This window comes from Sinohyriopsis cumingii, unplaced genomic scaffold (genome assembly GCF_028554795.1).
Source record: "Sinohyriopsis cumingii isolate HCF-2022 unplaced genomic scaffold, ASM2855479v2 utg000663l, whole genome shotgun sequence".
Lineage (NCBI taxonomy): Eukaryota > Metazoa > Mollusca > Bivalvia > Unionida > Unionidae > Sinohyriopsis > Sinohyriopsis cumingii.
The window spans coordinates 1,987,338-2,010,855 of NW_028315922.1; the positions used below are offsets into that span (position 1 = coordinate 1,987,338).

The 23,518-nt window shown below is 35.9% G+C and overlaps 2 protein-coding genes across 2 annotated transcripts; both read right to left on the bottom strand.

The window, feature by feature from the left end:
• Positions 1-10,999: 10,999 nt before the first annotated feature.
• Positions 11,000-11,818, bottom strand: LOC149773339 (zinc finger BED domain-containing protein 5-like). Its single transcript, XM_089946442.1, has one exon. The coding sequence runs from the start codon at positions 11,816-11,818 to the stop codon at positions 11,000-11,002; it is 819 nt and encodes a 272-aa protein (XP_089802568.1).
• Positions 11,819-11,862: 44 nt separating this feature from the next.
• Positions 11,863-23,183, bottom strand: LOC149773340 (SCAN domain-containing protein 3-like). Its single transcript, XM_089946443.1, has 5 exons — positions 23,127-23,183; positions 19,713-19,779; positions 16,118-16,183; positions 12,379-12,656; positions 11,863-12,039 (listed from the first exon to the last, which is right to left on the bottom strand). The coding sequence occupies exons 1-5, from the start codon at positions 23,181-23,183 to the stop codon at positions 11,863-11,865; spliced, it is 645 nt and encodes a 214-aa protein (XP_089802569.1).
• Between the last annotated feature and the right edge of the window lie 335 nt (positions 23,184-23,518).

Below are 23,518 nucleotides of genomic sequence, written 5' to 3' on the forward strand. Positions count from 1 at the left end.
AAAATCAGACAGTCTACTGGCACACCTGACATTTGCTGCCGAGTCTAAAAAGAAGAGGCAGCCAGTTAACCATAAACCTTTTAATGCAAAAATTGACATGATATACAGAAGTATGTCATGTTAACTGCAAGACTGATCAAATCACATTTAAAGAAAGATAAACAGCTTATTTGGTTAAAAATGGTCTAAGAAAAAGTACTGCTTACAGATGGATAGAAAACAATAACATACAAGTTCTTCTATACAATATAGTAAAATCCAATCACATGGCATGAACAGTATACCAAAAATGGACTGACCATGCTTCACTCATGCCAGTGGATAGGGGTTTAACGTGTAGTTGAGATAGGTGTCACTGAGAAAATGTCCAAGAAATTTCTTGGGATGGTGAACCTATCATCCAGTGTGTAAGCAAGTCACTCAGTTTAACTGGCATAGGTGTGAACTGATTATGTCCAGTAAGCAATGTAAATGTATGAACAGATATACTGACAAAGCAGATTTAAATGAGAGATTTATCTACTAGTATATTATACATGTGCAAATAATAAAAATAAAACAAAAAAGACCCGTTTGGTGGGATTGTTATGTATATCTAATTAAAAAAACTAACTGGGTGTGCCTTTGTACTATACTTTACCTTATCCTTCCTTAAATTACCAAATATAAATCTGTCTGCATGGGTTAGAGTCTAGGATTTGGCCAATGTGGGTATGTGAGAAAGCTTGCCAGTAGCTTCTCGTGGGTCAGTGGTTCTTCCCAGGTTCTTCCTCCACCATTAATACTGGCTGCTATGCATAGCCTATTGTGTGCTGAAAAATGGTGTCAAACCCCACAACAACCATATATAAATATTAACATATAAACATAACTTTGGAATACCATGTATTAGGGGGTGTATACTATATATTATATTTGTTTGAAAGACTGCCCAATTCTTCTGGCAAAATATGTCCCTTTATATTCACTGTGAATGGTTCTGCACTTTTTCTATTTTGCTCTTTAAATAAGAACTGCAATTTAACTTTTTTCATTATGGAATTGTTGTTGCTTATGATATTTTTTTTGTTCTACGATCAGAAAAATTGAACAAAAGTTCAACATTTGTTTGGGATCATATATGATCTTTCCTCATGAATTATTGCTTTTTTCTCATCCTGAGCAATTTCAGTTTTAAAAATAACACCTGAGGCAAAGAAACAAAATAGTATGTGTATTTTTGTCGAAGAGTAGCCAAGGAAAATATCTTTCAATGATTATTGTTCTTATGTATCAACAAAGTGCACAGAATCAATTAAAAGAATATATATGTGGCAACAAAATCTGTCCTTCTATGCTTCTATATTTCATTTTACTTTTCTTGGTAGTAAATGGAACATAAATATAGATGTATTTAATGAAAATTTACAAATGACTAAATGCAAACATTATTATTAAGCATCAAAATTCATTGGTTTCAGTTTCATTGGTGTTTGACAGGTATGAGTTTTCGAGAGAAAGAGGTTGTCTGGCAGATTTAATGTCGTAAAATGAACATGTTCTTATATATGGTATGCTGGCTCAAATTTAATGATCAATCAAGTGTCCCTACCTAAAAAGAATCAGTCAAATAAAATTATTACATTTTCTTTAGAAATGAAATCTCTGCATAAATTTGTGATAAATCTGGTATTTATATTAAGGTCTCTGGGAGTCTATCAAAATACAATATAAAAATAATACTAATAATAATGCTAATACTACTACTACTAATAATAATAAATAATGATTTCATTTTGTGAAGGTAACTTGGTCACAGGAAATAATCTACCTTGATGACTTCTGTTATGTACAATATATAGTATACACAGAACAATGTGACAACAATTAGGCTTAACATTAAAGAATTATGTTCTGAAATTCAACGTGTCAAGCCAGGGATAGTACTAGGCTTCACCAATGTCGCAAATTATGATTTTGTTTTACTTACTGGCGACAAAATATACCATCTGGTGATTTTTTGTGCAAAATCGCTTCTTGGCTGTTTAAACTTGTATATTTAACCTTGGGTCTCAGGTGGAGACATTCAAAGGCACCATGAAAGGAAGTTGCAAACTTAGATATAAAATGCACTGGAATATATCAATTGTTACATAAACAGATTCTTGGCTCATATTGACAAATGTGTCTTAACAGCCCATTTACGCAGCCATTTTGCCTGGGTGCTGTATACTGTGATACACTCAGATGGTCATGATACCATATTAGCTACAATTGATCAACCTCCAAAGGCAGGAACAGGTACAGCTACAATCAACCAAATGACCATTTTTTATTATTTTAAAAATGTATCCCCCCCCAATAATTTTCTCAAATTTCAAAGAAAACTGACTACATTTGAAGCACCAAATGTTCTGTATAAATACTAAACAATGAAACCAAAAATAATTGGTCAACCATTGTTCTAAAATTATTTGATGTTACCATTTCAATAACCAAACCAGCACTTGTTTGGTCTTTGAAAGTTTGCATTTAGCAGTGACTTCAAAATCACATGCACCCTTCATCAAAGTAAGCTGACTTGAATAAAAACAAAGCAACTTTCATTAAAGAAAGTCAGCATCAAATTTCAATTGTTGCGTTTTCCAAAGTGACTGGAACACTTTTATTGTGCTATAAAAGTTTCTACTTTGCAGGAACATTGTTTACACTTATGATTGTTACCAAAGATAGCATAAAACGCAAATTAAATTTCAAATCTTTTGAAACCATAGATATTTGGTCACAAAGATGTTTGTTAAAGTTTTTAAATTGTTCACCTGTTTTCATTTCCCTATTAACATACTCATTTCCAGCGCACCAAAACCTAGGCTAAGTACATGTACCATGTAAACAACTATAAAGCCAAGCGCTAACAGCAAGAATGAAAATCTCAGTGAACCATTTAGTCATACGTGTTTGTTGACAATGGGATACAGATGAAACAAAGATTTTTTTACATACCAGTTATTTGTTTTCTAATGGGATGTGAATGATATATAAATTTTCTAACATGTGACACATACATGAATTTATGGACTTTTCATATACATGTAGAGTACTTTTTACACATTATGGATTCTTCTACATAACTGTAAGTTGTCAATACACACATGTATTTCAGACTAGTTTGTCCTCAATTAAACGAAAATTTCCCAAAAAATTTCTCTCAGTGTCATTCATACTCACTGATGATTGGTCATTGCTTTTTTCATCTCCCCCCACCTTATCTCAACATCAGCTTCAGTTAACAATATTACCTTGATCACAGAGATATCAAGATAAATGGGTAGTACTATATTCTGAAAATGTCAACATTTTTTTTTTTACAAACTGGCAACAAAATATTGAGGCTGATGATTTTTTGTGGCAACTTTATTAAAACCAGCGCCATCTCTGCTGAAGCATGTAAAATGAACTTTGCACCATGACTTGATTTTTCAAGTCTTCCTCATTTTAACATTCATCCTGATACCTGTGCCTCTTGGGCAAGGACAAAATGGGTCAAATGTTTGCAAATATAGAGACAACTGTACACATTTTCACTGATCAAATAAACAATAACAATGTGCATTATTCACACTTTCTCTCTGACTCTTCAGCATCATGTACATTGTTCCATTCTGGATTATTTCTATTATTTCTTAAGCCTCCTTAATATAAAAAAACTGACCTACTCCAAAAATAATCATATGTTATTACATCCCATTAGGAAGCAATAGTAGTGAAGCTGGTACAGAATTTGGAATCCTAATTCAAGGGTCATAGGTTTAGTACCTGCCCAAGTCAGCCTGGAGCATCTGCCTCAGTGTCCCTGTGAGGGGCACTTAGCTGCCAATTCTTCTGCATGATATAGTCAATAATGTGTCAAAAGTTCCATTAAAAACAAAAAGCCAACCAACACCAAAGTTAAGGCATAATGTTTTACCATCTTCAAATGTATAGATTTTTTAGAAATTAACATTAGCAGCAGTACAAATTCCATGATACTGGTATATTTTTCATGAGAACTTTTTGGAATCTGTCAACATCTAGTCAACAAAGGACCCAGTGTTAATGAAATGTAACATCTGTATGAAAATGAACTCTTTGAAATCCTGGTTGAAGCATTGCAATTTAATCTCTATTTAACTGTGTGGGCTAAGAACGACTTTAACAACACTGTCAGGTCTACAAATTTCAGTATAATGTTGATTCTTATTCTTTATTATTTTTAGAATGTTCTAGGATAAGTTGGATTCGTGTTTTATGGAATGGCGATACAAGTAGGATATTTAGTGCCAAGGCAATTGGAGTAAAGCACTTGCCAAGAGACACATTATGGTACATCAGGTTGATTTCACAGCAGGATTATAAGCCACACCCTTCCTGTCACATGTCTAGCATGCTAACCACTGAGCCACTGTGGCTCCAAATAATTAGAAACAGTATGATAGGAACAATGCAAATGGAGGATTAGGAGCTGAGAAGCATCTGACGTGAGCGAAAAACATAAACTGAATATACAGCATCTTTTTCCACCCTTAATTTTGACAAACCTCAATGAAAGGGGTTACAATATATGACATACAACATTCCAAAAATACTACCACAATGAGATATATTTATTTCATGTGAAAAGCTGGACAATTTCTGTATTCTTAAGCTATGAGAATATCTATTGCTTCTGAACACTAATAATGAATATGATATGTAATAGGATGAACTGCATTCAACAGGTTTCTGACTTCAGGTTCAAATAGAGAGAATGCTGTAGTTGACACAGTAAGCCTAGTATAGGATTTAAGGTTTGTAAACTTCCACTCAAATGAAATCTAAGGCCTTTTCCAACATTTTCTAGTCAAAGTATGACAAGCAATACAAAGTAAAATATGCTGAAAATCCAGAAATTGGCAAGATAATAGAGGAACAATCATTGATAAAATATCATGCCGATATTCAAAGAACCACATAATTAAAAGGGACAACAGTAATTTTAGAGGGAGCAAAAAGGATTTTTTTAATAGTAAATTATGTTTCTCCAAAAATATTTATCCAATCATATTATTGCTAGTAACTATTTCAACTACCTCTGAAATCCAGCCTACCCAAAGAGTTGGAAAGTCTCCCTTTCTCTGTTTGCTATAAACAAAGAAAACTCCTACAGACTACCTGCCTGTACCCAACTATGTGGCACTCTGCACACTGATACAGTTAGTTGTAACTTAAGCACTGAGAGAAGGATGTTTGGAGAGTTGGGAGGGATTTAGAGTAATGTGACTGAGTAAGTAACTTTGGATAAACATAATTTACTATAAAATTTCCTTTCTCCATGAAATACATTACCCAATCCCATTAACGTTAAGCGAATAGTTGAGAGGACGAAATGCCGAGCATCTAACCTCTACCAAAGTAATCTATAGGGTCAAAAGAACTTGCAACTTTTAATGGTGAGACCCTCCTAACAACAGTTGACAAAATGAACACAAGTTCTGTAGGTTCCAGAACAGACAAATAGTTTCAAAGACAGGAATCGTGCTGGGCTTTGCCTTTGTTGCAAACTGCGATTTTTTCCTCTTATTGGCGACAAAGTATACAATCTGGCAATCTTTTATGTGACAGCATTTTTGGCTGTTAAAAACTGTATACACAGTCTTGGAATTGGAGTTGTGAAATTTAAAGGCATCATGACAGGCAAAGCTGCAAACTTGGATATAAAACTGCACTGGAATCTATTGTTACATGAACAAATTCTTTGTTCATATTGACAAACCACCTTTACATGGCATTGTTATTCCATAATCCGCTTATGCTAATGTCTGGCCTTAAACTCTGTGCTATAATATAACCCAAATAGTCATGCTACCTGACTAGATACAATCGACCATCTCTGAAGGTGGGAACTGTGTGTGTGTGTGTGATTTGGAATTTTAACATAGCTTTAACGATTTTTCAGTCATATCGCTACGATGTCTGCAGTGTGGCAGTTTATAGTGATGTCTAGCACTGGGGCATCATGCCGCAGACATGTAGCATGATGTCCCACCCAGTCACATTATCCTGACACCAGGCCAACCAATCCTAACACAAGGTGGGAACTGAATGATTACAATCAACCTGACGATGACAGTTTGTTTCCTTTTTGAAAAATGTACCAGAAAAAATTAGTTTTGCTGAAACTTCAAAGAAAACTGATTAAATTTGAAGCATCAATCATTCTGCAAATATACTAAGCAAATGAAAACAGAAGTTCTGTCACTGTCAGTGTTTTACAATTATTTGATGTTGCAGCAGCAATAACAAACGAGCATTCAATTGGTCCTTCAAAGAGCGCCTTTAGCGGCACCTTCAACAACACATGAAACTTCATCAAAAGCAAGCCAAAGATCTCTGATCAAAGAAAGTCAGCAACAAACTTAAATAAAAGTATAGTGATTGGAACATATTTATTGTGCAGTGAAAGTTTCCTGTTTGCAACAAAAACGTTCATACTTACGATCACAACCAATGGCGGTTTAATACCCCAATTAAAGTTCCAATATTTTGAAACAATAGCTATCTGGCCATTGAGTTAAATGAAGGTGGGACATCTTGCAAGAATATGAAACTTTTTAATTTGTTCACGTTTTCATTTCCCAATGAATAACCTCATCCCTTTGGTAGCCTCTGCATCATGTAGTTGTCTCTGGCAGACCAAAATATAGGCCGATTTAAGTACCTGTACATGTAGCATATAAAAAACTACACAGTCACGTGCTACTAGGATAATAAATATCAGAGTGAATTGTTTCAGGAAATGTGTTTGTTGACAATGGGATATAGATCAAACTAGGACAGTCGTTTTTTATAGATATGTTTTAGTTGTGTTTTGTAACGGGATTTGACTGACACATGAATTTCTTAACATATGACTGAATATTCAAATTCATGGATTTTTCATATGCATGTATATTATTTAACACATTGTGGAGTGTACTACACAAATGTAAGTTGTCAATATACAAGTGTATTTCAGACTAGTTGTCTTCATTTAATCAAAATTTGTCATCTCTTAAAAATTTCACTTGTATGCAAAATTTCAATTTATTTTCAGCCCCCCCCCCCCATCGAAACATCCGCTTATGTCGACAATATTACCTTGGTCCCGAGGATGTCGAGATAAATGGATAATACTGTATTATAAAAATTGGCAACAAAATATTGAGGTTGGCGATTATTTTGGCGACAACCTTTTTAAAGCCAGTGCCATACCTACAAATAAATATTTTCTCTGGTGAATCCAGCTAAAGTTGACTGATCCTACCTGTGAATGTGGTTATGTCAGGAGTGGCATGCTCTGGGGACTGTCTAGACAGCAAATGAGGGAGAACAGGATCCAACACTGTGTTTTATGAGGCCAACCAACTGATTCCATTGTATCTTTAATTGAGACATTGCATTGAAAGGCATGTTTCATAGAAATAAATGGTATTTTGTGGGTCAAAATCTCCAGTAGAAATACCTATTCCTGTGTGAGATCAGTGTATGCTGATTGAATGACTCCCTTTAGCCACAACGATAGTGCTTATAGGGTATGTCCTGTTTCCCCCGTTTTAGTGTGGGGAAATGCCTGTCATTCTAATTGGGTGAACTTCAGTTATATCTGGAGAGCATGTACCAGGTGCTGTAACCTTTCCTCTCTTGAAGAATTGATTAACAAGAGGGCCATAACATTATTTTCAGGTTGCCAATAGATGGAACCCTGTTCTTAGTGATGCAACCTGGTTATGTCTTTGAAATGACCAAACCATTGGAATGAAACTGTAGGCATTTTTTTATCCATGGACAGAGAAAAGAGCTCGCTTACTCTCAATCCTGAATACAAGACTATCAGGAAACATGTTTTTTATTTGGGTTGCTTTAGATGAGTCAAACCACGCCAAAATCCACAACAAATTACACTCTGGGAACTAATTTCATAATTAAGACTACAGTGTATATACAGTTTCTATTTTAAAACATGAATCTCTGTGTTCACAGCCATACCTTTTTCGTCATAAATTTCATGCTGAAGGCTTCTTGTTTTGCCTGTATTAAGTGCCATTACAAGAGCTTGTTTTTTCTTCTCCATCTGCATGTGACCGTGGAGCACTCTCTCCCATTGTACGCTAATCAATATCCTTCTGGCATAATTTGCATTTTGCAAAGCACTCCAAGAAAGATCTCATAATCCACACTTTATATTTTCCATCATCTATTCACCAAAGTTGGAATCACCAGCCAATGATGTCAAAGCGAATGATTAAAATTTAAAGCACTGCTACATCTGGGGCTTCGTACAATCAGAAGTTCAAAATTGTTTTTTGTTGGTTTTTCCATTTCTTTTTATTTAATTCTGAAAAATGAAAACTATTTATTAAATTCTTTTTTGGTTTCAAGAAAATCAAGGATTTTCAAGGTATCCAGACAATATTTTGAACTTTCAAGGCATTTTCAAGGCCTTGAAGGAACAATTCATTTTTCAAGGCTTTTCAAAGTCCCCTACAGACCCTGATTACTTCTGCAGGATGTTATCTATGTAATCTGACGTCATGGATAAGGATGTTGTTCAGAAGAGGGTGATGACAGAGTCCAAAGTTCAGGTAAAAGGCCAAGGGCTGAGGTTGAGGCAGAAGCATAGGGCACACAATTTATACACTACTCCCCTGTAGGCAAAATGCAAGTATTTTCTTCATGTTACATGGATATGAATGTGGAAGTATGCGTCAGAAAGTTGAACACTTATTGTGTATTTGTTGGATCAGAAGGACAAAAAGACAGACCTGCTATTTCCATTTTGTATTTTGGGGCTTTATGAACACTTTGGAGATGTCACTAATTCTGCAAAAATTTGGCCTTCATGGGGTCAGTCAAAGTCTTCGTCATGAAGGGTACTAACATGAGGTGATGGGGAAGGCTGAACAAGATGTGGAGCCCCTCCAAAACTAATTGTATCAACCACTCATTGTGATGGAATAATTTGGTCCATGAACTGAGGAATAGAAGGAGCCTTCTGCCCACCTGAGGCTTGCAAGGAGGTAAGTTCTTGTTTGGTATTGTGAGGCCTAGAGAGGAGAAAACCGAGTTAAGCCTACTAACAGAAGATTGTGCTAACCAGGAAATCCTGCCACAAGGGTAGGCAAACCAGAAAGTCCTATGAACATTGGGACATGTGAGCCCCAGTCACAAGTACCCTATAATTCATTACACAGTGGATAAGCCATAGGAAGGCACACCTACATAATGAAGGAGCCATTGGAGGGCCAGACTCAGCAGCAAAATCATCATAAGACATTATCGCTAATGGTATGGATGAAGTGTTTGAAAACTGAATCCTTACCATGTCTAACATTTTCTAACAGCTGGGCAGGTCTTTCAACAGCTGCGACTGCATATATATAACTATTATAAGTTTGTTGGTCAGGTGGCTGGATGGATGGGTCAACAGCCAGAGCAGCCATGAATCACCATAACAAGTATGCTGTCTGGGATGGCAGACAAAATATAAAATAAAAAAACACTCATACACCCAGCTTAATTGCCTATGTCATGCACAGGCAGGGAGCTGTACTTATGTCCAGTGGGTTGCCTAGATTTTATAATGCAACTTCACTGTACTTGCTTGCTAACATTCTTGAAGTCAGAGTTTTATGAATCATATTGATCAACCTCAGTTCTAGATCTCTACTGGCATCCAACTCCAATATTTCTGCTATACAAGGCAATTTAACGAGTAAAGGGTTGGACATTCTGTCATCCCAGGCTAAACATGAAAAAAGTTGTCAGATGCAGGATGTCAACTCCCCATCATTAAGCTGTTTTTGAAGAACATTGGACCAAATGATTTCTGTCGATAGAGAATACACCTTGCAGATACTGGATGATGAGCAGGATTTATGATTGTCTTCAGCCGCCTTAAACTGCCTGCAACTTTTACTTTTAATAGCCATGTAGTTGCAGAAGAAGAACTAAACCAGGTGTAAATTGTCACGGAATTAAATTCTTTTATTTACTGAATACATGTACTCGTTTTTCTTTTTTTGTGTACAACGATACCGGAGGGTGATTTATGTATACTGTGTCGTATTTCGAAATAGTGAGTTTGGTTCATCCCATGCCACAAGTGAGAAGTGCTCTCGAAGGGACGAACCGAATGCCTACAATGCACAGACTATGTCTGTGTATAAATAACTCACCGTACATACATTTCTTTACAATACGGATGGTCTTGTCAGCCAGCAGTCTGCTTCAAAGACTTGCACATCTTCAGCTGTAGAGGTATGTAAGTTTATTAATTTCTATTCTATAAGTTATAACTACTGTATTACCTCATTTATTTTTCTATGTTTGCTATGTAGCTTTGATTTACACAGTATAATGCACATATTTCTATTCTTGTTTGCGACTTAGCAAGAGATTTATATTAGTAATATAAAGCAACATTTTAAAAAACTGTTTATAGTAGGATTCTTATCGAGCAGGTTTAGGTTTATTTCTGAACCTGTCATTTTGTAATTATTGTGCTGATAATGGAATCTATATAACTTACAGTGTATAACGTCATTACGTTTTATCTTATATGCCCGTGTTATGTATAGTACATGGTACTGGATATGTTTTCAGCTGTCTAACGTTCGGAGTGTCCGGTGGGTCTAATGTCTAGCGTCTGGCATGTCTAATGTCTATAGCATCTGGTGTGTCTAATTTATAGCAGTGTTTTTCAACCTTTTTATTGGAACTGAACCCTTCAGAGCATTTAGATTGCTCACAGAACCACATGCAGTGACAAAAGAAAACACTGATTGATACAGGTGTATGTGTAACACTGTAATTGTAGCCCAAATCAAAAATAAACTCGTGTGGCCAGAATAGCCAATATTACTAGTTACTAAGTTACTTTATTGTTACCCATTAGCATCAGTTTGCAGTAGCGAACATTTCAGTGCAAAACTTGTGCTTGGTGATTTCTACAAAGCAGTTGAATTCATGGCCGAATGTTCGAGAGAGACACCTGAAGTTCATCTTCGACAGACAAAAGTCGCTCTCGTTTCTTGTGTTTGATGGTGGTCATAGCAGAAAATCCGAACTCACACATGTAAGAAGTTGAAAACTGCGACAGAAGTCGCAAAGCTTTCTCAGCGATAGCCGGGTACTCGTTTTCAACTAGTAAACAAAACACATCCAAGTTCAACTCTGCATGTTTTAGCTTCAGCGTTCTGTCACTCGCAACGCTAACGAGCTCCTCCTCTTCCTTCAAAGTAAACTGTCCTTGGCACGGTTCAAATTCCACAAACGGGTTTCTAATCCAGCCGTACTGGTCAACAGATATCGATGGAAAATATTTGCTGAGACTATTCAACAGAGCATCCAAATGGGTCACAATCAATGGAAGAATTTCTTGGTAATTTTTTTGAACAACACTGGGAAACATTTCCAAATTTCCAGCAGATGCATACTTCTTCCAAATTACCAGTTTCTTCAGAAATGCGTTTATTCTGTCAGTTGAAGTCAAGACGTTTTCATGTCTGCCTTGCATTCCACTGTTCAAAATGTTCAATTCATGAAATATATCGTCCAGATAAGCTAGTTTGGAACACCAACACTCGCTGCTCAGTACTTCTTCAAAATCCTTCAAGTTTTCACGAGAACAGAACATCAGCATCTCCTCTCTCAGCTCATAGAAACGAGATAAAACTTTTCCGCGAGACAGCCATCGTACGTCCGTGTGTTGGATGAGTGTGACATGGTCCTCTTCCATGCTTTCACAAAGTTTGGCGAACTGGCGACATTTCAGAGGTCTCATCTTCATATAATTAACGATTTTCACCACCATGTCCAGCACAGACTTTAACTCGGCTCCAACTTTTTAGCAACTAGTGCTTCTCTGTGGATGAAACAGTGTGTGACCATGATAGCTGGATTCATCTGTCGCACCAGCGAGACAAAACCTTTGACATTTCCCGTCATGGCAAGGGCGCCATCCGTACAAATGCCAACGCAGTTTTCCCAGTTCAAGTCACATAACTGCAAATATGAATTGACAACGTCAAATATGTCTTGTCCTTTTGTTGTTTCTGGTAACTCCTAACAGCAGAAAAGATCTTCAACAATAGCTCCATTGTCAATAAAATGTACAAACCCCATAAGCTGTGACTTACCACTGACATCAGTGCTTTCATCCACCTGCAGTGCAAAGAATCCACGTGTCTTTATCTTTGCTAAAACGTGACTTTCAATGTCGATGGACATGTCTGAAATACGTTTGCTTATTGTATTGTCTGACAGTGGAATTTTATTGATGTCAGATAAGGCACTCTCGCCAAACATAATTCTCACAATTTCTCAGCATGCAGGTAAGATTACAGTTTCGGCGTGGGTATGCGGTTTCATTTTCTTTGCAACGATCTCCGCAACAGCATAACTTGTTTCTTGAGCTTTGTCACTTATCTTGAACTTTTTCTTGAATGTAGCGGTTTGCTTTTTATTCAAGCTTAGTGCCCTCTCGAAGTATGCCACATTCTTGTGCGCTACATCTGGATGTTTAGTTGTTAAGTGTCGCTTCAATTTAGCTGGTGCCATGGCACTATTGGCAAGCTTTTCCCCACAGACAACACAGAGCGGTAAGGGGCAGTCTGGGTCTCCTGCCCAAGTGAATCCCATAGCTAAGTAATTGTCACTGTACTGACGAACTTTGATTCCGATCGACAATGTCAATTTTTGGCACGTTCAGCTCACATGACGCGGTACTAGCTGTAGCTTCAGTCGACTGCTCCTGAGTTTTAGTTTGGTCGTCTAATTTTCTCTTCTTAATAAATCGGTCCATGGTCGCACAAAAACAACAGTGTTATGAAAATGAATTCAAATGCTAAACGCTCATTAGGACAACAATGGAAACAGTAATTAAGTGGATAAACAATGACTAATTACCGCACAATTCCGGTACTGCCAGACTTGGTCCCTGGCGATTTCGGCCGTTATTTTTATATTTTTACTGGTGCTCACGGAACCCCTGGCTGGCGCTCATGGAACCCCGGTTGAAAAACACTGATCTATAACGTCTAGAGTGGCCCGAGCATTCAAAGTTATCAGTGATCGGGGTCGACGTGGTGCAAGCTGTAAAGCCAACCACAGCAGCTGTGAAGCTGAACTGTAGTAGCCGTGGTGTTGAAATAAAGTGTGCTGATGACGGAGTGTATCTCCTTACATATAATTCTATAGCTGTGGGCTAATTCTGGCGTTCGTATAACCCACTGTATCTTTCGGGACTGTAAAGATAAATTGTATATCTGTCCCTTTTTTTAATCACCATAATTTCACTACCTGAGTGAATTCATTTTATTACATGAGTAAAATTCTACATTGTTTACTAGCTGAGTAAACTACATCCTTCATTTCATTGTCAAATTGTTGTGAACCATTCACCCATTGTCTATGTATTTGCTAAATTTATTTGTATTTTTCATCATTAAGCCTGTGCGGTCTTATGTTAATTAAATCCAGTATTTGGAGTATATATACACGCACATATTCATAATTAATTGCTCATTCAAGTCATCCATTATTAAACATTGTATTTATATCATCGTCAAAAGTGTTCTGTTGTGAATCCAAAAATCCCATCCGGTTATCTTGTTACATAAATATAGGGTGAGATAATAGCCATTGAATGTAAAATTATAAAATTGCTAATGCATATTTCCATTCAGTATCATAAACCAGCAACAGCCTGTGAGTCGAATTTAAAAGAAGGTATTGATTGAATTAACAAGGACTAAACAAAACAGTAATAACATATATACTATAAAATTAAATCATAAATATTTCATACAAATGGGATAATATGTTTCAACAGGAGAACTGAATGAAAACTGTGGCAAATATGGAGCGATCAATTGTATACGTGTTATTATATGAACTGGTGACAATTTCACAAAATATGTCTGAAATTTCACCAAAATATACAAAAAATGTAATATACAATGTATAAGATAATTGACTGACTTACTATACAATCAAAAATTACCATTGGATGGCTAACAGAAAATACAGAAATCCATGGATTCACTGAGACCTGTGGACAGGATACAGCAATAGTTAAAACTACCTATAGTAGTCCCCCTCTTGAAGTGCCCCCCTGACCAGTGGCCACCTGCTCCTTATGGCCAGAATCCATTGGCACCGACGAGTTTGTGTTCAAAAGTACCCCTCATGAAAGGCCACCCGGCTAACGCGACCAGCATATTAGTGCAATAATATAAACTTTACCCTTCACAAGCGGCTGCATTTTATTTTAATATGTAACCAGAACCAGTATTTTATTCATAACGTGTGTTAAGTAATCCGATTTCTGTTTCCCGATGTCAGGCTTTCGTTACTGAAAGAAGTGTTGACTAAAGTACATGTACCACTAAGGTTAATTTTATATCATTTACGCCTCATAAGAAGCCAAATTTATTCCATAAAACCGAGAAAGACTCAAATTTTAATCCATACAAAAGGGTAAGTACATGTAATCCAATTAGTCTTACTGCTGTGTTATCATAAGATGTCCAGTTTAGTCATTCTGATAATTGTTAAGATTACAATTATTTAACAGTAGTAACAGCTGAGAAGTGGCAGCATCAACGTGCAATACATAAGTCAGCAGGAAAATGGTTTGACAGCCTTTATGGCTTCTCTTAGTAAGATGTTGAGCTTGTTCAGTTTAATAATTAGTGGCTATTACTACTGACAATAATTGTCAAAATTACAAATCCTAACGGTCGCAAGTTCAAATCTGCGTGATTTTAATGGTACATATCTAATCCGTTTTGGCTTCTCTCACTTAGTGTAAAAAAATGTATAAAAACAATAGGGTACCAGACTGCAACTAATGAACCACGTGACAAGATCACTTCCTTTATAAACACACGGCAATTTGTTTAGATGCATACAAAAATTGTTTTATCAGTATTGTAGTTGGTAACATGAATAACTTACTGCAATAAGATCAACATGTCATCGAGAAATAGAAAAATTCTCAGCTTAGAAGAGAAAGTGAAAGTAATTCAACTGACCAAGAGGGGGGGGGGGGGTCGAGGATCCTTGCAGAAAAATAATGTCGGAAAGACTCGGATAAACAATATCGTGAAGATAAGGAAACAATTCTGCAAAAGTGGGAAGGTGAAATGGACGGAGAAAGGAAGAATGTTTGAGCCAGGAGATGTTTGTATCCTGATTTGAATGACAAGAAAAAGCAACAATTTTGTCAGTTGAATTGGGATATGACAATTTTACCACAAGTAACGGATGGTTGCACATATTTCAAGTGCGACACAATATTAAGTGTTCTGTCCTTAGTAGAGAATCAGCTTATGTTAATGATGAAATTGTCGAAGATTGGAACAAAAGACTAAACGATATATGCAGGGGATATGACAGCAAGGATATTTTTAATTGTGACGAGACTGGTTTGTTTTTTTAGACTGTTACCAACAAAGTGACAGATGATTTGATCTGTAACATAATTATAAAGACAGTTTTAAAACTATATCAATGGTTATTCATAACATTCTTTTGAAAATGATGAAACAGTTTGTTTCACAACATGCATGTGATTTTTTAATGAAAATATTAAATGTTTTAGAATTAAATGTACTTGTGACTTTCTTCATATGTATTTACTATTCACATTGTCACCCCCCTCTAGAAAGGCCTCCCTCATTATAAAGCCACTTCCCTGCTGCAATAGGGGTGGCCTTATAAGAGGGGGACTACTGTATATCCAGTATAGTGTGCCAGTGAGTGGGGAGGAAATCTATAGGAGTTAGTTCCCTTTGTTTATACAAAGTAGAGACTTCAGACATTTCAAGTCTGTGGCAGGGCTGTTTCCAGAGGATACAGCAATAATTCCGAACATTAATGTGATTATGAGACTGTAAAACTGCTGCAATTTTCAAGGAATGTCAAGATCTTGATTACATAAAGACAATCAAGTGCTTTTCAAGGAAGCATATGAACCCTGATGATTTTTACTCAGCACTGGGAAAAGAAAACTATAGTACATCAGTTATTTACTATTTTAAAAAATCAATACAGACTATTCAACTGTTTTATTTCATACCTTTTAATTTAGTCCGTTTTAACACTGTGTGCCCAAATTTTCTACAATCTGTCTTGTCCAAAAATCCTGAAAAGAGAATTTTACATATGTCTTAGAAATGACATAGATGCAGAAATTAGTTATCAAAAAGAAGCAAGCCAAATTAACTCTAAATCTGAAGCCAAGCTATTTATCTTGGGGACATCTGGATTTTATCATTATGTACCATTTTTTTTCTATAAATTATTTGTATATATCTGGAACAATATCATTTACTCAAGATGTGTGTGTGTGTGTGTGTATATATATATATATATATATATATATATATATATATATACACACATGTATTCAGTTTGAAAGACATCAAATTGTTTATAAAGTATAATGTATCTACCAGAAGAGCATCTATGATGATGTAAAGATATATATATAAATTAAGGCCAGGTACAACTGAACAAAACTCAATTGTATGGCTGCCACTGAACTGCCATAGAGCTCTCTTGACAAATATTAGAGAAAGCAGCATTTTAATAACATATTTCCCAGGTATAATACGTTCATGCTGCTATAAGCAGTTCACAAACTGGTGAATAACACTTGCAGAAAAGAGTAAGCCCCATCTGTTTAAGTGTATTTTGTATGTATGTGATTTGGAATTTTAATGTAGCTTTAACAATTTTTCAGTCATATCACTAAGATGTCTGCAGTGTGGCAGTTCATAGTGATGTCTATCATTGGGGCTTCATGCCTCAGACATTTAGCATTAAGTCCCACATAGGCACATTATCCTGATACAAGGACAGCCAGTCCTAACACTAACCTCTTCATGCTGAGTGCCAAGTGAGGCAGCTGTTAGTACCATTTTTATAAGTCTTTGGTATGACTCTGCCAAGCTTCAAACCCATGACCTCCCGCATCTTAGGCAGATGCTTTGACCACTAGGCCACATGAGTAGTCTCCCATCTGTTTAATTTGGATGATTTTGAAGGAACCATATAGACCAGGATTAATCTAACTCTACCGAGCTGGCAGTCAAAACACTTTGTTTTGGAAGTTTACGAAATAGGGTACTATATTATTCTGACACATTGAGTATCAACCATCAGCACTGACTCATTGAAGTCTCATATGTAACTCCTGGACATGACAACTTTGGAGTCAGCTGACTCCTATTATATATAAATGTAAATGCTGTATGACAGGCATATGTATTTAATGCTATAAAAAATTATTTATAGATGAAGAAAGAATAACATACATGAACAGTCATGGTAGGTATGTTTCAATTTAAACAGCTGAATTGTGACCTTAAAGCTGACCATCCCGCGCAGATTTGTCTAAATTTAGCAATTCTTATAAATCAAAATAAACCTCATAACAAGATGTTGTCAAATTTTATCAAATTCAGTTCAAAGGTTTTTGGAGAAGCAGTCAAAAAGGTTTTTCTATTTTTAGTAATGATGGCCACTGACAAGTTTGTATTCAAAAGTATCCCTCAAGAATGGCCACCCTTCGAATGCAACCAGCATAATAGTACAAAAATGTAAAATGTTCCCCTCATGAGTGGGAACCTTTTATTCAGATGTATCCAGAACCAATAATTAATTCATATTGTGACAAAAGGTAAATAACAGACTATCTCTATCATCGATACACGTCTCCCAATGTCAAGTTTCCATTACATATAACAGTAAGATTAATACTGCATCATTGTCTATAAAAGCCAACGTTTATGGGCTCAACAATGTTAAGATAGAGTTTTGGTCTTCACACATCTGTCAAGTTCTTTTTTTTGATTGATTACAACCGGACGCAATTGTCAAGATCATAACAAAGTCAGCACAGGCTAAAAAAAGATTTTGTGCATTAACACACATGCAGAGAAATTAACCTTGATCTTGAACAAAACAGGGTACCAGACAAAGACCGATAAATCATGTGACAACACATTTATCGCTTCCTTTTTGAAGAAGGCATTTCGTCCACTCAACAATTGTTTCATCTGCATAATTAAATCGCATACAGTTAGCAACATCCGAATAAATCATTGCCAAACATTAGCATGTCATCACGTAAACGGAGACGTATTTTAGCAGAAAAGTGGTTATTCTACTTGACAACATCAGGTGAGGTGGGGAGGGGGACTTGCCAAACAATTTTATGTAGAAAAGACTCAAATAAACAACGTTGTAACCAATAAGAAGGTTATTCAGCAGCAGTGGGAAAATGGAGCAAACGGAAAGTGAATTATGTATGTACCAAGATTTAAATGATGTTTTGGAATGGTTTTGCAATGTACATCCACTCAGGTGGCCTAGTGGTTAAAGCGTCCGCCTCGGATGCGGGAGGTTGTGGGTTCGATCCCCGACTGAGTCAAACCAAAGACTTACAAAAATGGTTCTAACAGCTGCCTCGCTTGGCACTCAGCATTAAGAGGTTAGTGTTAGGACTGGTTGGCCTGGTGTCAGAATAATGTGACTGGGTGGGACATCATGCTACATATCTGCGGCATGATGCCCCAGTGCTAGACATCACTATAAACTGCCACATTGCAGACACCATAGCGATATGACTGAAAAATTGTTAAAGCTACGTTAAAAATCCAAATCACATCACATATCACGCAATGTGCATCAAAACAATACCCGCTTGCATATCACACTTAGCCAAGAATAAGAACTATTAATGTATATTCAGTTGGAATAAGTCTATTATTATAACAAGAAGAACCCTTTAATAATTAATGCTGCTTTTAAATGAAGATATTAAATGCAGATATTAAGTGCTTTTAAGTATGTAGCTTTCTTACTATGTATATTACATATACAGTAATACCTCGAACATTCGTGAGGTTAGGTTCCAGAACCAGTCACGGATCAGGAAGAATCGCGAATGTTTGGTACGAGTCACTAAAAATGCTAATAAATGCTTATTTCTAGGGTTTAAACCCTAAATATAACCCAAATCATGCTCCCAAAGCACTTTAATTTCATTTAAAAGTTAGCTTAATACATTACCCTTAAAAAGAGAAATAAATGGCTGACGTAAAAATAGAGTACAGTATCGCCTAATGGGTATTTGCCACACTAGCGCATTTACAGTACAGTACATGTATACTAATATTACCCCTATACTAATTCACCGGCTGCCGTTTTCTTTTGCACTCACAGTAAGGTAAAACCAAGTAACGAATGGGACTGTAAACTTAATGACTGACGTTTTCTTTGTCATTGTCAGGAAGGTAAACTAGGTAAACTTCATATGTCACAGAAGTCATATAACGAAGGTACAATTCAATAAAATAAAGAAAACATGTACGTAGAGGGTACCAATGAAAATTTCACGAATCCGTGAATTCGCGAATCCAGAAACGCGAATGCATGAGGTATTACTGTACTTCTCACAAAAACGTTAGTCCCTCTCTGTTAAGGCCATCCATCTTATAAGCCACTTTCCCAGTGCAGAAGGGGTGGCCATATAAGAGTGGGACCACTGTATATACATTTCATAACTCAGAATGGAAAACTGTTGAATTCTTAACATTTATAAAATCCTCCAGATAAGTGAAAGGCTATTTTATTGGTACAGGTAATTCATCATAACACAGATTTACCTTTGTTTTGGGTGACAGACAGGGTATTAAGGTGATACTCCTCCTGTATATCAGGAATAGCCTCATACTGCAACACAAAGATTAGTGTTCTTAAGACAAACAAAGGATGTGTTATGTTAGCGCAAATTAAAGGATGACTGACCTTGACATTTCAAGAAAGTTTGGTAACTGTAGATGATGAAGAACATTATACATTGTGTGGAAACGAAATTGGTAACAGATATACAGACAGATGATCTGGTTTGGTGTTTCATTGGCACAGGAATGCAAGTTGGGTATTTAATGCCAAGACAAATGGAGTCAAGTGCACGCCCAAAGACATGAAATGGTAACCAACAAAGGATGACCTATTAAATAGTAGAAATTTGACATGCACCCTTTCGGTAAAGAATTTGGCACACTAATAATTGAGCTATTGCTGCTCAGACAGATGGCTGGAAGGTAAAAATCACAGCATTTTACATTCTACCTTATGGTCTTTGTATAAAACTGCTGATATACCTAAGAACAGTGACTACTATACCTTGGTTTTGCTTCCAATGCATGAAAACAATGTGTGTCATCAAATATACAGAATCAGCAGAATTTGAGGAATGGAAGTTCAGGCCATCCTCACATGAAAACCTTTTCCATAACCTTAAAATCAATAGACTTATGCTTTAATGGCCTAAAACAATTTTCAAGAGGCCAAGATGAAAAGGTTTTGTATTGTATCTAACTGCTGAGTGTTTCTATTATTTTTATATTCTTCATTTATAACACGATTTTCAAGATGGTTTATGTAATGGCCATATTAGATGCAAGATTTTCACCAATTTCATTTAGGACTGGACATCAAAAGAAGACTTGTGGTGAAAATCCCGTGTCAACTAGATTTTCAACAAAGGCTGTATCTTGCAATATTTTTACAGAAATCACCACCTAAAATACCACAATGTACAGAAAGTTCATTTTTAAAAAGTTTTATAAGTCATTGCCATATTCTGTCTATGACAAAATTCATATAACTTCTTTCCTTCAGTACTGATCAGTATAAGCCTATAAAATACTTGCATTTTAAGATGAGGCATCTTTGAAATCACTGGCCTGAAACACAATTTAATCTCCATCAAATGGGAAAAAAGTAATGTTTATTATCTTTTTCTTGTTCACTCAAGTGATCGCAATCAGTGTGTGTGTATGTGATTTGGATTTTTAAGCATAGCTTTAAAAGAAATTCAGTCATGTTGCTGCGATGTCTAGAGTGTGGCAGTTTATAGTGATATCTAGCACTGGGGCATCATGCTGCAAACATGCAATATCATGTCCCACCCAGTCATATTATCCTGACTTCAGGCTGACCAGTCCTAACATTAACCACTTAAAGTTGAGCGCCAAGCAAGGCAGCTGCTAGTACCATTTTTATAAGTCTTTGGTTTGACTTGGCTGGGGTTCAAACCTGAGACCTCCCACATCAAAGACAGATGCTCTAGCCACTTAGGTCACTGGAGTGGTGCAATCACAATCATAAGTGGTGATTATGTGCTAATAATGCATGGCTAAATACAAAATCAAAAAGTGGCTTGTGGAAAATTAAGAGTTCTATATAATGCAATATCAAAGGAATGGCATGAAATAGAGACATAATAAAAGAGAATAGCTGATGCTTACTGATAAAATATATGAATATAGTGATAATCAACATGTCAGATATTTTGCTTAGTCTCATCATTGTGTTCATGTACTTCTTCAGGTGAAACACAAAAGTCTTGCTAGAAACATGTATAGGAACATGATCCAATTCTAATATCAATATTGTTTCATAAAATTTATCACTGATATAATATATATCTAGTTATATTATCTTCTCTGTGAAAATCTGAAAGGTAATCCATATTTTCTTTAAAAAATGTTTTAATGAATGTCAATAATACAAATCCATATATGGCAATGATTTCCCTAAATAGCCACTTCAATTCGACTGGCTCAGAAATTTAATTGTTGAATACCGATTTTTATACTTTTATTATAGCTGTACTGACTGAACTGACCATGTGTGTCAGAGTATAGTTTTGTTGACTGGAAAGTGGAAAACAAAGATAACAAACTACATCCCACAATCACAATCATGTGGGCTCTTGCTCTTTTTAATTTCACGCTTTACATATTGTTAAGGTCCCTATGAAAAGAGTCCAATACAAAGAGTGAGGGCATTCTCATGGTGTGCCCCTATGATATTTTTGTCATTTTATGTTTCTGTTATACAAAGTTTTTTAAGACCCAAGTTTGGAGGGTGCATGGGATTTCGTTTCATCATCTTCATCATCCTCAATCCCTTATCCAAAGAAGTTTTCATTTTGCTGCACTACTGTGTTAACTGTGGCATTTTCTCTCAGAAATCAGTTTATTCTGACGAATTTGCTTGAGACCAATGAGCCAACTGAGGTGTAAAACTTATTATTCCATCCCTGATATATGTTGTTGGTATGTCGGTTACCCTGAGTAGTTGCTGTGTGTACACTCCACATGGCTAGTAGAAACAAAGTTGATACTCTTCAGACTGTTAGAAGATGGCCTTGGTCTGTACTCAATCTGTTAAAATTAATCAGTAACATAGAAGAAAAGCTATACCAATTAATCAGCCATACTCATAATCGGGCCAATTATGGGAATAATAGGTATAATCAGTATCGGCAGAAATAATCAGTGCTGATGTAAACAAATTTCCAAAATATAAATTTAATCATAACAGTCATCTTGACATGGCTTGAATTTTAAATCAGAATTAAATAGTGGAAATTAAGGAATAAACATTTGATTTGGGGGTTAATTGAAAGATAGTATATTCTTAAAAGTAAATACTTTTTAACATGCTTGCTGTAAACTACCGCTGATTGTCTACTCACAACAAATTATCAATACCATGATTTTTTTCTCGACAAGCAAATTATGATCTCCATTCCCACCAATGAAATTTACACAAGTCAACTTGACCTGGCATTAATGAACAATATATATAAGCATTGATTACCATCATTAAATTAAAAGAAGGAATGAAGAAACATATCACAGAGCATATGTGCCCCCAAAAAACTAATTTGGAATAAATATGTTATTTAGTAAAGAGTTTTATTTGCATATATCAGTTAACAATAATAAATAAGGTGGGATATAAAATGTGGGAAATAGTTATCACATGTATGGTAGCTTGAGACAACATTTGAACTGTTAACATAAATCCGCACCCATTTTAGGCATTGTTATAACAAAAATAGGGCATGGTTTACTTGTCAATCAAATGCTAGTGCTTTCACTAACTGCAGAACAGGCGGTTTCTTGAAATAATTGGTCTCATAATCGGTACTGGCAATTTTAATAATCGGCTATATGCAGTATTGGCATAATCTGCAAAAAGTGACATCGGTACTGCTTTACACAGAGTGCACTGAAATATATCACAAGATCTTCAGCTTCTGGTGGTTCCTCTGGCATAATGGCAGGAAGGTAGCCAAACCAATCCTCTTTGGAAATCACAAAACTGGAGTGTTTTTTGTGTTTTTTTAAAACAAATCCTAAGCATATTAAAATAATAATTCATTAAAAAAATCTGAAATGGCATTTCACCTTAAGATTTTATGTCTTACATGTATGTGTCGTGACCAAATGCAGTTGTGATTTTTTTGGGTCACATGTACATTACAGCATTTCAAAATTCACAGTGTAACTTTATGTCCCTGTGCTTTTTTATCATTCATTACTATCATAATTCAAAACTCTGTCTTTCTGTCCTTTGTGTATTTGTGACCTTTTGTTCTGTGAGTTTCTGT